The sequence below is a fragment of the Aricia agestis genome, chromosome 4 (assembly GCF_905147365.1).
Source record: "Aricia agestis chromosome 4, ilAriAges1.1, whole genome shotgun sequence".
Taxonomy (NCBI): domain Eukaryota; kingdom Metazoa; phylum Arthropoda; class Insecta; order Lepidoptera; family Lycaenidae; genus Aricia; species Aricia agestis.
The window spans coordinates 18,635,069-18,651,652 of record NC_056409.1 but is presented as its reverse complement, the minus strand read 5'-3'; the positions used below and the strand labels follow the sequence as shown (position 1 = coordinate 18,651,652).

The 16,584-nt window shown below is 36.6% G+C and overlaps 1 protein-coding gene across 1 annotated transcript; it reads right to left on the bottom strand.

The window, feature by feature from the left end:
• Nucleotides 1-1,105: 1,105 nt before the first annotated feature.
• LOC121726136 (pupal cuticle protein 20-like) lies at nucleotides 1,106-3,523 on the bottom strand. The gene is made up of 3 exons (XM_042113370.1): nucleotides 3,375-3,523; nucleotides 1,982-2,165; nucleotides 1,106-1,199 (listed from the first exon to the last, which is right to left on the bottom strand). Exons 1-3 carry the CDS (start codon nucleotides 3,521-3,523, stop codon nucleotides 1,137-1,139), a joined length of 396 nt encoding a protein of 131 aa, XP_041969304.1. The 3' UTR covers nucleotides 1,106-1,136.
• Nucleotides 3,524-16,584: the final 13,061 nt, after the last annotated feature.

Sequence of the window (16,584 nt, the reverse complement as noted above, 5' to 3'; positions counted from 1 at the left end):
TCATCGGCATGGTGTGTTTAGACACATAATCCAAGACTAACGTGGATGCAAAAGTTTGTCTCTCTTTCTATCTGTATGTTTCTCTGTAATTTCTTAACGTTACTGCTGAACCGATATTTAAAAATATTTGTTGTGTAGTCAATTTGTTTACTAATATGGCACTAGATGTTTTGTCTATCGTTTATGAATCGTACATTTTGCCGTAAAAACTACCCTTGGTCCCATCACCAAAATATCTTCAAAGCTATCCATTCAAATCGGTTCAGAGATTTCGTTCAGTTCGAGATTTTTTGCAAATAAAAATGTTGTTCGTCGTATCAAAATGAAGCTACCGTACTCACAAAAATTAGCTTGATAGTAATCAAAAAAAATTGTTCTAGGGCTCCCGTACTATTATTTTATTATTGTTGAAGTCATGTTGAAGTATTGTGTTACAATCTGAGTAAAACAAAATATTTCATTTAAATACAATTTATTTTTTGCTTAATTTGGATTTGTTGTAAACTGTATCTTTTTATTAAGAGCTAAGCTAACCGGAGGCCCAATCCCCTACCCTATTCCCTTTCCTACCCTCCCCTATTCCCTTCCCTTCCCTACCCTCCCCTATTACCCTATTCCCTCTTAAAAGGCCGGCAACGTACATGCAGCTCTTCTGATGCTGCGAGTGTCCATGGGCGACGGAAGTTGCTTTCCATCAGGTGACCCGTTTGCTCGTTTGCCCCTTATTTCATAAAAAAAAAAAAAAAAAAAGAGCTCCTGAATCTGGATAGTGGATGTACTAAAGTCATGACGACCTCTGTGGCTCAGTTGGTGGCGCGTTGGTAGCGCAAGCCGGGGGTCGCGGGTTCAAATCCCACCGACGGAACAAAAAAGTTTTCAGTGTTCCTGGGTATAGGATGTGTATAAAATATATTATGTATTCAGATATAATAAAAATCTTAAATAAATGTATAATATAAAAATATATGTATACTTAATATAAAATTTCCGTTGTCTGGTACCCGTAACACAAGTCCTTCAGGTACTTGACGTGGTGTGAACCGTCCATAGCTAAAAAAATGTTTTTCTTGCAGTATCAATAGTAGAGATAAATAAGATCGTTACTAGTGAACTTCTGATTGTATTCACTTCATCTCCTATCCTGTTAGTGTTGCAAGCGCTGCAGGTGGAATGTGACCACTCAGAGTCCCTTCTATTACCTGGTGAAAGAAAAAAGTGTTATTTGAGTATTACAAGCTTTCAGCGCGTCCTGCTTTACTTTCACAGAGTTACGAGAGCAAAGAAAGATACTAATAATATGTATTATTTATTTATTTAAATCAGGCATCTCGGCCCATAATATAATATATACCTTGACTAACATGCATACATTTAGGTATACTTAAACTAACACTAAGCACTAAATACGTATTGACTACGACGTGGGGCGCGACGTCTTCGGAAGTCGTCCTTGGAACCTCCTGTAGACGACTCCAATTTATGCTCTGCGCGCGTATTTTGCTCGAAGAGCATAAAAGCTAACCTAACGTAACAACGCATCGATGTTTATTTAAAAAAACGCCATCTAGTTGACGCACAGGAATACTTACTATCAGCGCCATCTGCCCCTAACATGCAGGTACTAATAAAAAAGTGTCGAGGTCAAATCAAGGTCAAATGTCTTTCTGTCTAGCCTTCAGAATATTTACGCCGAACGCGGGAAAAGGAACTTCGTTCCAAAAATTGATGCAGTAGTTCATGAATCATGAGATAAGCCCTTTCAAATAATTTTCCCGGTTTTTTTCCCACATTTTCCTCTGTTTCTTTGCTCTTAATAGTATTAGCGTAATAATATAATAAATATAGCCTAAAGCTATCCTTGATAAATAAGCTATCTAACACTGAAATAATTTTTCAAATCAGGCCAGTAGTTTTTGAGATTAGCGCGTTCAAACAAACAAACTGTTTCCGCTTTATAATATTAGTAGATATAGATAATTACCATAAGTTCAGTTATATTGAAGCCCTCTTTGCCCGCGGTGTATTCGAACATCCTCCATTTGTATCCACCTGGTGTGTTGTATCTATACGAGTAGGATCCCTCGACTTGGATGTACTGGTCTGGCTGACCGGCGTTCACGACTGTTCCAATCTCCTCTCGCTTCGTATCATCGGCTGTTGCAAAACTAAAAATAAGAAAGGAGGAATAAAAAGGTGTCACTTAAACGGAAAAATGTACACCAGCAAGGCGCAATACAAAATGCGTACACGGTTATGGAAAAACGAATTAATTTAATTTTATCAATATTTTCTAGTACAGCTAATGACGGATTGGGAGAATGATAGTAAATTTTAATTATGTGATATTGGTTTAACTAGAACTCAAAATGTTTTAACTTAAATATAAAATAAACTAGATGTCCCGCGCGGCTTCGCCCGCGTAAATTTGGAATTTTACAGAAACCGTACATTTTCCCATAAAAAATATTTCCCCCGTTTTTCCCACATTTTCCTGAGTTTCTTCAGTCGTATTAGTCTTAGCGTGATAATATAATATAGCCTATAGTCTTACTCGATAAATGATCTATCTAACACTGAGATAAGTTTTTAAATCGGACCTGTAGTTCCTGAGATTGACGCGTTCAAGCAAACATACTCTTCAGGTTTATAATATTAGGTAGGTATAGATTTTTTTTAATTATCGCTTGACAAACTCGAGTCTCGATCTAAAGACTATGAAATGGTATAATATGGCAGTGATGATGATGATGATGATGATGAATGTAATTTGCATAGTAACATATTATGCTTTCTGTTCTTAAAACAACGCCGAAACTCCCAAACTTGTATCTATAAAGAATCAGGAGTTCTCTCAGCACCTTCCGAATCACGGTATACCAGGTATATCTCGGTGCAAAATCTTACTTGTTGGTAGCATAATATGCTTAGAATGCTTCTCACGAAACCGAAGTCACCACATGTTTCCCTATAAGTTTTGAGGAGTTCCCTCGATTACTTATGGATCCTTCATCAGATCACCACTTTTGTGAATATAATACCAAATTGGGATGATACCCTATATACCAAAAGAAAAAATTTGAAAATCGGTTAACAAACGGCGGAGTAATCGTTGAATATAAGAAAACGAACATAACACCTCCCCCATTTTGAAAGTCGGTTAAAATTGTAGCCTATGTGTTATTCTGATGTATAAGCTACTACAATATAATAACTTTACAATAATATTGTAAAGTTTCATTAAAATCCGTTCAATTAAAATCCGTTCAGTAGTTTTTGCGTGAAAGAGTAACAAACATCCATACATCCACACATCCATACATCCAAACAAACTTTCGCCTTTATAATAATTATTAGTAGGATTAATTAATTTTTACCTGAACTCATAATTTCCTTTGCCATCGTTTTCATTTTCATAATATAAAATGTCGCTTTCTGTTTTATCTTGTGCTGTTGGAGCTGGGTTGATGGGCACAAATATAAAACTTGTAGCTAACAAACATATTCCCAAGAATATTGAAAACATCTTCAAAGTATCTTTGCAAATGTTTTAAAAGAAATATAATATTATGTTTGTAATATAATAAAATTAAAACCTTTAATTTTACCACAAAAAATAATTTGAATAATCACCTAAGGTTATTAAAAACACGTCTTCACTTTACAGATAAACCAGGTATAATAATCGATTATATTTTTAGACCTATAACTTTATAATGTGTTTTTTGTCATCATACGGTTATATTTTATAGTATAATTAATATACGGGAAGTTAACCTTTGCAATAGTATAATATCAATAATTAACCTTGAATTTGTGTCTGCCTTGGGCCGCATACGTGCTAAAATTGATTTTAGAAGCTAATATTTTGGATAGAATATTTTATATTACATTATTATTTATTACTAGCTTTTGCCCGCGGCTTCGCTCGCGTGGAATTCGAAAATCGTGTACAATACGAATATTCTTGCAAATCTCCTTTAGAAACATGATGTTTTTCCAAGACCAAAAGTAGCCTATGTTACTCTCTATCCTTTCAACTAAGTCGATGCCAAAAATAAAGTCAATTGGTTGCTTCGTTAGGCTGCGAAGAAAGGACAAACAAACACACAAACAAATACACTTTCGCATTTATAATATTAGTATGGATAGCTGTTTCCCGCGACTTCGTAGGCGTTACCATAGTATAATAACGGAAATGGATAATTCTCTCCTTTTTATGGTCCCTTACTCAAATGGTAAAAAACGGAACCCGATTACAAAGATATAATATCAGCCTGTCCGTCTGTCCATATCCAGGCAAATATAATCAAATGACACTCGAAATCTGTATGTTTCACATGTTTCACTATTAATTAATAACTTAGTTTGTTCCTAAGGAATAAGAATTAAAACTCAACACTAACGACGCAACATGTTTTTGCTTGGCAACATTACCAGGAGGGGGGGGGGGGGGGGGTCTGGGGGGGCCCAGCCCCCCCAAGTACCGGCCGGAGGCAAAGCCTCCCGCATGTTAATCAAACGACACGCAAAATCTGCATGTTTTGTTTTGGTTACATTAATTTCACTTTTAATAAATAACTTTGTTTGATCCTAAAGGAGAATTAAAACTCAACACTAACGACGCAACACCATTTTGCTCCGCAACATTACCAGGAGGGGGGGTTTGGGGGGGCGCAGCCCCCTTAAGTAAGGGCAGGGGCATATTAATCAAACGACACGCAAAATCTGCATGTTTAGTTTCGGTTACATTAATTTCACTTTTGATAAATAACTTACTTTTACACGTTATTAGTAACAGCAGCGACCACAGTAACAGTATCTATACATATAATAAAACTGTAGAAATGACAATTCTGTACATTAAAGATATCCAAAAAATAATAAGCGGGGGCTGTTACTACATCGCTATAGAAGCCAAAACTGTGGTTAGTTTTTTGTCTGTCTGTCTGTCTGTATGTTTGTTCCAGCATCACACGAAAACTACTGATCCGATTTGAATGCGGTTTTTGCAGATATATTTGTCTTCTCCCAACTTAACATCTGGTGTACAAAAATTTTTCCCCCCACCTCTCCAAGGGGTCAAAAGAGGGGATAAGATTTTGTACCAAACTTTTTTCTTTAACACGAAAACTACTGATCCGATTTGAATACGGTTTTCGCAGATATAATTATCTTCTTCCAACTTAACATCTGGTGTATAAATTTTTCCCCCCTCACCCCTCTAAGGGGACGAAAGAGGGGGTCAAATTTTGTATCAAACTTTTTTCTTCAATGGACTAACTTCATATTATTAACTGTATTTTCCAATTTAACATCTGGTGTATAAAATTTTTCCCCCCCACCCCTCAAAGGGGACCAAAGAGGGGGCAGATTTTGTATCAAACTTTTTTCTTGAATAAACTTACATCCTATACATATAATAAAACTGTAGAAATGACAATTCTGTACATTAAAGATATCCAAAAAATAATAAGCGGGGGCTGTTACTACATCGCTATAGAAGCCAAAACTGTGGTTAGTTTTTTGTCTGTCTGTCTGTCTGTCTGTATGTTTGTTCCAGCATCACATGAAATTACTGATCCGATTTGAATGCGGTTTTCGCAGATATATTTGTCTCCTCCCAACTTAACATCTGGTGTACAAAAATTTTTCCCCCCACCTCTCCAAGGGGTCAAAAGAGGGGGTAAGATTTTGTACCAAACTTTTTTCTTTAACACGAAAACTACTGACCCGATTTGAATACGGTTTTCGCAGATATATTTATCTTCTTCTAACTTAACATCTGGTGTATAAGTTTTTCCCCCCTCACCCCTCTAAGGGGACGAAAGAGGGGGTCAAATTTTGTATCAAACTTTTTTCTTCAATGGACTAACTTCATATTATTAACTGTATTTTCCAATTTAACATCTGGTGTATAAAATTTTTCCCCCCCACCCCTCAAAGGGGACCAAAGAGGGGGAAGATTTTGTATCAAACTTTTTTCTTGAATAAACTTACATCATATTATAAACTGTATTTTCCAATTTAATATCTGGTGTATAAAATTTTTCCCCTCACCCCTCTAAGGGGACAAAAGAGGGGGCAAGATTTTGTATAAAACTTTTTTCTTTATCACGAAAACTACTGATCCGATTTGAATACGGTTCTTGCAGATATATATGCCTTATTCAAACTTAGCATCTGCGCCGCCCCAACCCCCCCCCCCCCCCCCCCCCGCCCCCCCTGGTAATATTGCCAAGCAAAAACATGTTGTTGAGTTTTAATTCTCCTTTAGGATCAAACAGTTATTTATTAAAAGTGAAATTAATCTAACCAAAACTAAACATACAGATTTTGAGTGTCGTTCGATTAACATGCGGGAGGCTTTGCCTCCGGCCGGTACTTGGGAGGGCTGCGCCGCGCCCCCCCCCCCAAACCTCCTGGTAATGTTGCTAAGCTAAATGGTGTTGCGTCGTTAGTGTTGAGTTTTACTTCTCCTTCTTTAGAATCAAAGTAAGTTATTTATCAAAAGTGAAATTAATGTAACCGAAACTAAACATGCAGATTTTGCGTGTCGTTTGATTAATATGCCCCTGCCCTTACTTAAGGGGGCTGCGCCCCCCCAAACCCCCCCTCCTGGTAATGTTGCGGAGCAAAATGGTGTTGCGTCGTTAGTGTTGAGTTTTACTTCTCCTTCTTTAGAATCAAAGTAAGTTATTTATTAAAAGTGAAATTAATATAACCAAAACTAAACATGCAGATTTTGAGTGTCGTTTGATTAATATGCGGGAGGCTTTGCCCCTGCCGATACCTGCTTAGCAACATTACCAAGAGGGGGGGGGGGGGGTTTGGGGGGGCACAGTCCCCCCCAAGTAGGGGCAGGGGCAAAGCCTCCCACATATTAATCAAACGACACTCAAAATCTGCATGTTTAGTTTTGGTTATATTAATTTCACTTTTAATAAATAACTTACTTTGATTCTAAAGAAGGAGAAGTAAAACTCAACACTAACGACGCAACACCATTTTGCTCCGCAACATTACCAGGAGGGGGGGTTTGGGGGGGCGCAGCCCCCTTAAGTAAGGGCAGGGGCATATTAATCAAACGACACGCAAAATCTGCATGTTTAGTTTCGGTTACATTAATTTCACTTTTGATAAATAACTTACTTTGATTCTAAAGAAGGAGAAGTAAAACTCAACACTAACGACGCAACACCATTTAGCTTAGCAACATTACCAGGAGGGGGGGGTTTGGGGGGGGGGGGGGGCGCAGCCCTCCCAAGTACCGGCCGGAGGCAAAGCCTCCCGCATGTTAATCGAACGACACTCAAAATCTGTATGTTTAGTTTTGGTTAGATTAATTTCACTTTTAATAAATAACTGTTTGATCCTAAAGGAGAATTAAAACTCAACAACATGTTTTTGCTTGGCAATATTACCAGGGGGGGCGGGGGGGGGGGGTTGGGGCGGCGCAGATGCTAAGTTTGAATAAGGCATATATATCTGCAAGAACCGTATTCAAATCGAATCAGTAGTTTTCGTGATAAAGAAAAAAGTTTTATACAAAATCTTGCCCCCTCTTTTGTCCCCTTAGAGGGGTGAGGGGAAAAATTTTATACACCAGATATTAAATTGGAAAATACAGTTTATAATATGATGTAAGTTTATTCAAGAAAAAAGTTTGATACAAAATCTTCCCCCTCTTTGGTCCCCTTTGAGGGGTGGGGGGGAAAAATTTTATACACCAGATGTTAAATTGGAAAATACAGTTAATAATATGAAGTTAGTCCATTGAAGAAAAAAGTTTGATACAAAATTTGACCCCCTCTTTCGTCCCCTTAGAGGGGTGAGGGGGGAAAAACTTATACACCAGATGTTAAGTTAGAAGAAGATAAATATATCTGCGAAAACCGTATTCAAATCGGGTCAGTAGTTTTCGTGTTAAAGAAAAAAGTTTGGTACAAAATCTTACCCCCTCTTTTGACCCCTTGGAGAGGTGGGGGGAAAAATTTTTGTACACCAGATGTTAAGTTGGGAGAAGACAAATATATCTGCGAAAACCGCATTCAAATCTGAACAGTAGTTTTCGTGTGATGCTGGAACAAACATACAGACAGACAGACAGACAGACAAAAAACTAACCACAGTTTTGGCTTCTATAGCGATGTAGTAACAGCCCCCGCTTATTATTTTTTGGATATCTTTAATGTACAGAATTGTCATTTCTACAGTTTTATTATATGTATAGGATGTAAGTTTATTCAAGAAAAAAGTTTGATACAAAATCTGCCCCCTCTTTGGTCCCCTTTGAGGGGTGGGGGGGAAAAATTTTATACACCAGATGTTAAATTGGAAAATACAGTTAATAATATGAAGTTAGTCCATTGAAGAAAAAAGTTTGATACAAAATTTGACCCCCTCTTTCGTCCCCTTAGAGGGGTGAGGGGGGAAAAATTTATACACCAGATGTTAAGTTGGAAGAAGATAATTATATCTGCGAAAACCGTATTCAAATCGGATCAGTAGTTTTCGTGTTAAAGAAAAAAGTTTGGTACAAAATCTTATCCCCTCTTTTGACCCCTTGGAGAGGTGGGGGGAAAAATTTTTGTACACCAGATGTTAAGTTGGGAGAAGACAAATATATCTGCAAAAACCGCATTCAAATCGGATCAGTAGTTTTCGTGTGATGCTGGAACAAACATACAGACAGACAGACAGACAAAAAACTAACCACAGTTTTGGCTTCTATAGCGATGTAGTAACAGCCCCCGCTTATTATTTTTTGGATATCTTTAAGGTAGAGAATTGTCATTTCTACAGTTTTATTATATGTATAGATACTGTTACTGTGGTCGCTGCTGTTACTAATAACGTGACTATAACTCTGTAGCACAGATTCTAAACTTTTTATGCAGAAGCTAATATTATATTATGAAAGTCAGCCTAATGTTACACATAACACCTTAGAAGTAATATCCTTAAAATCTATAATAGAAAATTTACGAATTGAACTTACCTCAGCCCACGATGAAATTGGAAACTTGAACCTGGAGATTTTGGACTTGAAAAAACAATTGGAACTATGCAATAAAAAGTATTCTATTTTAAAATCCGTCTCAGAAAATCAAGACTTAACGCCAAGAAAATCACTTTGCACACCAAACTCATCCAAAATATTAAAAAAACATAAAAAATCTGCGCAATCCTTAACGCCACACCAAATTAAACCATCACTCAAGACCACTCAAGATTCGACTGAAATGAATTACTTGCTACGCAAAATACCTATGGATTCGCCTATCACTGCAAATAACGACATCGCGTCTCAAGGACGGGACAACACTGAAGGGCATTTCAAACGGAGTGAAGTGATATACATATTAGGCGACCAACAAATGACCAACTTAACAGTAGCCATTCATAATAAGCTGCATAATTTAAAAAACTTTTACAATAATTATTATACTTATAGTATAATTATTGTAAAAGTTTGTCCTGTAGCATATGGATTTGTTAAGCCATATGCTACAGGAGATAAGATTTTACAATATTGCAATAACTTGTGTGAATCAAATTTGTTAAGCAAAAATAGTATTGGTATAATCGGTATTGGTAGTAATGACAAGAACCCCTATAAGCTGTTCACTGATATTTGCAACACCTTAAGCAAACTACCAAATTCACATGTATTCATAGTGGGAGTTAAGTACAACCGTTACCTAAATACTAAGCTTCTTAATAACACAATTTCTCATCAATTTCATTTAATCTGCATATTAAAGCACCCACTCGAATTGATTCATGTCTTGATCAATTCGCGAGTAATATCAAACAAGCTCAAGCTAAGATTCACTACCTAAACCTATCTGATCACGAAACCGGCCAAACACTTACAATTAAAAGTAAAAAAATCAGCAAACCTAGTTATTGGTATGATTATGTCAGGGATTATAGCACTTCAAATATTAATAAGTTTCTGAACTGTATTTCAGCACTAACATTTTCAGAGGTATATGAAAAAACTACTTTAAAGGAGTCTTTTCATGAGTTTCATAGCTTACTGTGTTTATTTTTTAACTTGTGTTTTCCTATTGTTAGAGTAAAAAAAATATAATAAATAAAAAAATCAGACATCATGGTTGACTAAGGGACTCAAGAAATGTTGCATTAAAAAAAGGGTACTTTATCTTAAACATAGGCTAATGGGAACTGAGAAAAAGAAGAATGACAAAAACTACAAACATTACGCAAAAATACTAAAACAATGCATATTTAAATCAAAACAGCTAACAAACAAAAAACACGTCGAAAAAAATAAAAACAAATGCAAAGCCGTATGGCAAATTATAAATGATAACATTAATGAGACAAACTCTGACTTAGGTATAGATAAAATATTACATGACAATAAAATATATACAACTCCTACTGACATTAGCAATCTCTTCAATAATTATTTTATAAATATGACTAATAAAAATGACTTTAAATTTAATACACATGACATATCGGATACTATGACTTCAAATAATAATATTTCAGAATCAATATTTTTAACGCCAACTGATCCTTCAGAGATACATAAAATTATAAATGGCTTGAACAACACTAGCTCTGTCGGAATAGATAACATCAGCACAAAAATATTGAAAAGCTCATCAAAACTATTATCTAAACCTTTAAGCTACGTTATTAATATGTCCCTACAAGAGGGCTCTTTTCCTGAAGCTCTTAAAACATCGGTTGTTAAGCCACTTTATAAAAATGGAGACAGAACAAACCCTAATAACTACCGTCCGATAACATTAATTCCAATCCTTTCTAAATTATTTGAAAAGGTTATGTTAATCCGTCTTGAGAGTTTTGTATACCGTGATAATATACTAACAAAAAATCAATATGGCTTTCGGAAAAATAGTAACACTACCTTAGCGTGTTTCAATCTTATAAAAGCAGTCACAGAAGCCCTAAATGATAGGACACAGGTTGCTGCGATATTTCTCGACATGAGCAAAGCGTTTGACCTTGTCGATCATGCTCTCTTATTGCATAAATTAGAAAAATATGGCATAAGAGGTATTGCTAAAAAATGGATAAAATCCTATTTGTCTGACAGATACCAATGTGTTGAAATAAGTAGAATTAATGAAATTAAAGTTACCACTCGATCAAAGTTGCGAAAAAATGCATTTGGTGTCCCTCAAGGGAGTCTCATCGGGTCTTTCCTATTTCTACTATATATAAACGACTTACCAAATATAACAAAATATCTAACAATACTATTTGCAGATGACACCACAATCATTGTAAAATGCAAGGACAAGAATTCTTTTGAAGCGGAACTATATTCTACATTATTAAAAATAATTAACTGGCTTAAAAATAATAATTTAAAATTAAATAAAACTAAAACTCAACTTATCCAATTTCAAAATTACAATAGTAAAAAAACAAATTTGAATATACAATATGATAATAAAAACATTTTAGAAGTCAACTCTGTAAAGTTTCTGGGTTTCATGCTCGACAAGAACTGTAACTGGAAGGTCCACGTCGAACATGTGTGTTGCGTGCGTAGATTGCGACAAACAGCAGGTATTGAGGCAGCCCTAACCGCTTACCATGGCTACGTATCCTCGGTCCTTTTGTATGGCTTGTTGTTGTGGGGTAATTCAGTATATATCGAAAAAGCATTCCGTGTTCAAAAAAAATGTGTCCGAGCTATTTGTGGCTCCTGGTATTTGGAAAGTTGCAGACCACTTTTTAAGAAGCTGCGCTTATTACCGCTAGCCTGTATGTATATTCGAGAACTTTGTATGTTCGTTAGGTTGCATCCAGAATACTTTAAACTCAGTTCAGATGAAGGTCGGAAAAATTAGAGATATAAGTTCACTTTATCGTCCTCGGTGTAATTTGAATGTATACAGAGATAACGCATACATACAGGCTATACACATATTTAATAATATACCCAAACAACTTAAGGAACTACCCTCGAACAATAAATTTAAAAAGGAATTGACATCTTGGCAGGAAAATTGTTTTTATGACTTAAAAGAATTCATGGTACATAGTAAAAAATGGTACTAAACTTGTTTATATAATTTATTATGATAGAATAATTATACTAGGCTTAAATTTTTCTTTTTTTTTTGACACAATAATATGTTTTGACGTAATTCAGCGACCACATATGTGGTCGCTGACGTAATTTTAATTTTAAACTATTGACTATGAATTATATTTGACATTAGTTATTATTTATGATGTGCATTTTGACTTGAGAAATTTTATATAGGTAATTAGTAATAACCTATAAATTATTATTATGATGTGTTAAAATGATTTACTTTAAATTATATATACCATTATTGTCTCGCTATTTAAATAATGTATTGGTTGTTAATTTCATATTGATAGATATTATTAATTAGAGGACTTAATTTTGCATTGCACACCATTTTAATACGGTAGAATGAAAGATTCAATTGTATAATATATAGAATTAAGACCAACCTGTACTTTGTTCTGGCAATAAATGAATTATGAATTATAATATTATTATGGCCCTTGCTTGGAAAAAAATATTTTCTTACTTTTATTGCATAGTAATTTTACTCGTGGTGGTCATGATCGAATAAAAGTAATTACAAAATTTGTATGTATATTGAAGGTAAAAAAAAAACTAAAAAGTTTTAAAGAGTGTCGAGTGTCTTAACTATTAAAGATCTATTTATTGTTAAAATTTTAATTTTCACATCTAAAAACATTAATACGCAAACAAGCAGAGGTCGCTATAGCGCCCCCTATTATCTATTCTGTGGTTATACTACAGTAAATAATCTGACCAAAACCCAACATGTTGCACACGTCATACCAGAATATTGACAGAAATAATGTCAAACGTTGAACAAAACTTTTACTATCTATGCTGGTACTGCACTCTAGCGTCAAAATTCTGCAGTTATAATGCTATTGGATAAAGATTTATTTTAGGCAAGTATATAAGAATATGGAGTAAGTATATGGAGACCAAGGCTGGGAAATCGGGGTGTAGGTCGACCTTCAACTAGGTGGGACGACGATCTCCGTTTAGTTGCAGGCCCTTGTTGGATGCGAGTAGCAGGAGATCGGTCATCTTGGCGTTCATTGATAGCGGCCTATGTCTAGCAGTGGACGATTATAGGCTGATATGATGATGATATAAGAAAAAAACCTAATTTAAGGTCGCTTCTCATATTTTTTTTTATGAAATAAGGGGGCAAACGAGCAAACGGGTCACCTGATGGAAAGCAACTTCCGTCGCCCATGGACACTTGCAGCATCAGAAGAGCTGCAAGTGCGTTGCCGGCCTTTTAAGAGGGAATAGGGTAATAGGGGAGGGTAAGGAAGGGAAGAGAATAGGGGAGGGTAGGGAAGGGAAGGGAATAGGGGAGGGTATGGAAGGGAATAGGGTAGGGGATTGGGATATAGAAAGTACATTGTACAAAGTGGTGATAATAATGTTGATGATGATTAAAGTACAATCTGGAGCGATGTACTCGAGAGCCCTCGTTGACCTTGAAGCCCGAGAATAACAAGTGACACTAAGGCCTAAGCAACAGATTACAGAACACTAAAGAAATTCATTAAAATTAAGGCTGACCTCACTTCAGACGATTCTTGTAAAATATACCCAAGAGGAAAATATTCGAAAGCCCCTAACTCATAAGGTTCATACTGACGCAAGTAGGGGGAGGGAATTTCTGTAAGATGCGGTCCGACTGGAAAAATTTAAACGCACAAATTCATGAACTTGTTGAAATTAAATCGGCCAAGCGCGAGTCGGACTCGCGCACGAAGGGTACCGTACCGTTGATATAATATTACTAGACTAGCTGTTGCCCGCGACTTCGTCCGCGTGGACTTTAGTTTATAGTTGTTCCCGTACATCGATTGAGTCGTTTACGCGCAAATCAGAAAAGTATATTGTGTGGGAACTGCACATTTTTCCGGGACAAAAAACATTCCTTGTCCCAGATTCAAATTAGTATCTCCAATCTCCATGCCAAATTTCATCATATTTTGATGAAATTTGGATTAAATAGTTTAGGCGAGAATCATAAAAGTTTATTGTGCGGGAACCGTATATTTTCCGGGATAAAAAGTAGCCCTTGTCCTTTCCCGAGACTGTATTGACTATATGAGAAGTATTGCCATATCAAATTTCATCAAAATAGATTGAATAGCTTAGGCGATAATCATAAAAGTATATTGTGCGGGAACCGTACGTTTTCCTGGACAAAATTAGTATTCCTTGTCCCTTCCCGAGACTCAAAGTAGGTATCTCCATACCAAATTCCATTAAAATAGATTGAATAGCTTACGCGCAAATCATAAAAGTATATTGTGCAGTAACCGTACACTTTTCCGGGACAAAATGTATCCTTTGTTCTTTTTCGGGACTCAAAGAATCTTTACACCAAATTTCAGCAAAATGGGTCCAGACTCCAGCCGTTTACGCGTGATGTCGTGACCACGTGAAATATAACATTCCGCGCAGCTTCGCCCGCGTAAATAAGATATTTCACAGACAAATTAGTCTACAAAAATAGCCTATGATCCTTCACGTGGTCTACATCTTATCTGTGCCAAATAACAGAAAAATTGCTCCAGTAGTTCGTGAGATAAGCAAATAATTTACCCCGTTTATTTCCACATTTCCTCTATTTCTTCGCTCTTATTAGTCTTAGCGTGATGAAATATAGCCTATAGCCTTCCTCGATAAATGGACTATCTAACACTGAAAGAATTTTTCAAATCGGACCAGTAGTTCTTGAGATTAGAGCGTTCAAATAAGCCCTTTCAAATAATTTCCCCCCGTTTTTGCCACACTTTCCTCTATTTCTTCGCTCCTATTAGTATTAACGTGATAAAATATAGCTTATAGCCTTCCTCGATAAATGAGCTATCTAACACTGAAAGAATTTTTCAAATCGTACCAGTAGTTCTTGAGATTAGAGCGTTCAAATAAGCCCTTTCAAATAATTTCCCCACGTTTTTTCCACACTTTCCTCTATTTCTTCGCTCCTATTAGTATTAGCGTGATAAAATATAGCCTATAGCCTTCCTCGATAAATGGGCTATCTGACACTGAAAGAATTTTTCAAATCGGACCAGTAGTTCCTGAGATTAGCGCGTTCAAACAAACAAACAAACAAACAAACTAACAAACTCTTCCGCTTTATAATTAACGCCTGCATCCTATACACGATATTAAGGAATTTCCAAATCCCTGAAAAACTTATTAACTTGATCAAGACAGCTACGAGTAAGAGTAATGTGGTGGTACGGGTAGACAGGTCATATACGAGTTTATTTAACATACAACTAAAACAGGGGGATGCTCTCTCACCAATGTTATTTAACCTTGCGTTAGAATACATAATAAGGAAAGTAACAGACCTTGACAGGGGCGTCCAGCTTAATGGAAAACTGGCTCTCATGAGTCAGAAAAAGTCTGACGTCGTGGATATGGTAAGGACCCTTGTGAAGGAAGCCAATAAAGTCAGACTTAAAATCAATCATGGCAAAACTAAATACTTGCACATGCGGAGATACAAAGATAAACGACGACCACCTGAAGATCTTGTAGTAGATAACATCTCATACACAGGAACAGCTAAGTTTAAGTACCTAGGTTGCACTATAACCGACACAAATGCTAGAGTAGATGAGATCGACATCCGAATCCAAAGTGCTCTTCGGTGTAGTGCGGCACCCCATAGAATTTTAGTGTCCAAGATCCTAAGTAGAGGTACGAAGATACGAATAAGTATATAAAACTGTAATTCGACCTATACTCTTATACGCAGTGAAACTTGGACCCTAACTCAAAAGGAGGAAACAATGCTGTTAGTAGCTGAGAGAAAAATACTGCGCAAGATTCTCGGACCGACGAGGGATGAAGATGGCAGTTGGAGGCCACGGAAAAACCTTGAGATTAAAGAACTTGTGGCAACGCCCAATATTATCGGGGAATACAAATCTCACCGAATCCGCTGGCTCGGTCACGTAGAAAGAATGAATGATGACCGAGCGGCAAAAAAAGCGTATGTGGGGCAAATGACTGGCAAACGACCGGTAGGCCGTCCCAGATACCGCTGGAGGGATGAGGTAGAAAAGGACCTGAAGGCGTTACGAGCCGAATCATGGCAAGATGTCGCACAGGATCGAAAGAAATGGCGTGTGCTTGTGTCAGAGGCCAAGACTCAATTTGGGTCGCTGCGCCGCAGTAAGTAAGTAAGATAACGCCTGCATCACCGTTGCACGAAAATTCGTTTATCGTGCGGGAACCGTACATTTTTCCTGGATAAAAAATTATCCTATGTCCTTGCTCGAGGACCGGGGCTCAAAGTATCTTCGTACCAAATTTCAGCAAAATCGGTTCAGCGGTTCGAGCGTGAAGAGGTAACAGACAGACACACTTTCGCATTTATAATATTAGTAAAAGTAAATAAAGTACCTATGGATGTTTGATTGAGTTGACATTAAATAATCGGCCAAGTGCGAGTTGGACTCGCGCATGAAGGGTTCCGTACCGTTATAGAGCGAAATTAGGGG

What these genes read in the sequence shown, in the direction of transcription:
- LOC121726136 (XM_042113370.1), bottom strand. Translation starts at nt 3,523, where the DNA reads ATGTTTTCAATATTCTTGGGAATATGTTTGTTAGCTACAAGTTTTATA. An exon ending in AAAGGAAATTATGAGTTCAG is followed by an intron (nt 2,166 to 3,374) that starts GTAAAAATTAAT and finishes TCTTATTTTTAG; the next exon opens with TTTTGCAACAGCCGATGATA. An exon ending in TCAATATAACTGAACTTATG is followed by an intron (nt 1,200 to 1,981) that starts GTAATTATCTAT and finishes TTCTTTCACCAG; the next exon opens with GTAATAGAAGGGACTCTGAG.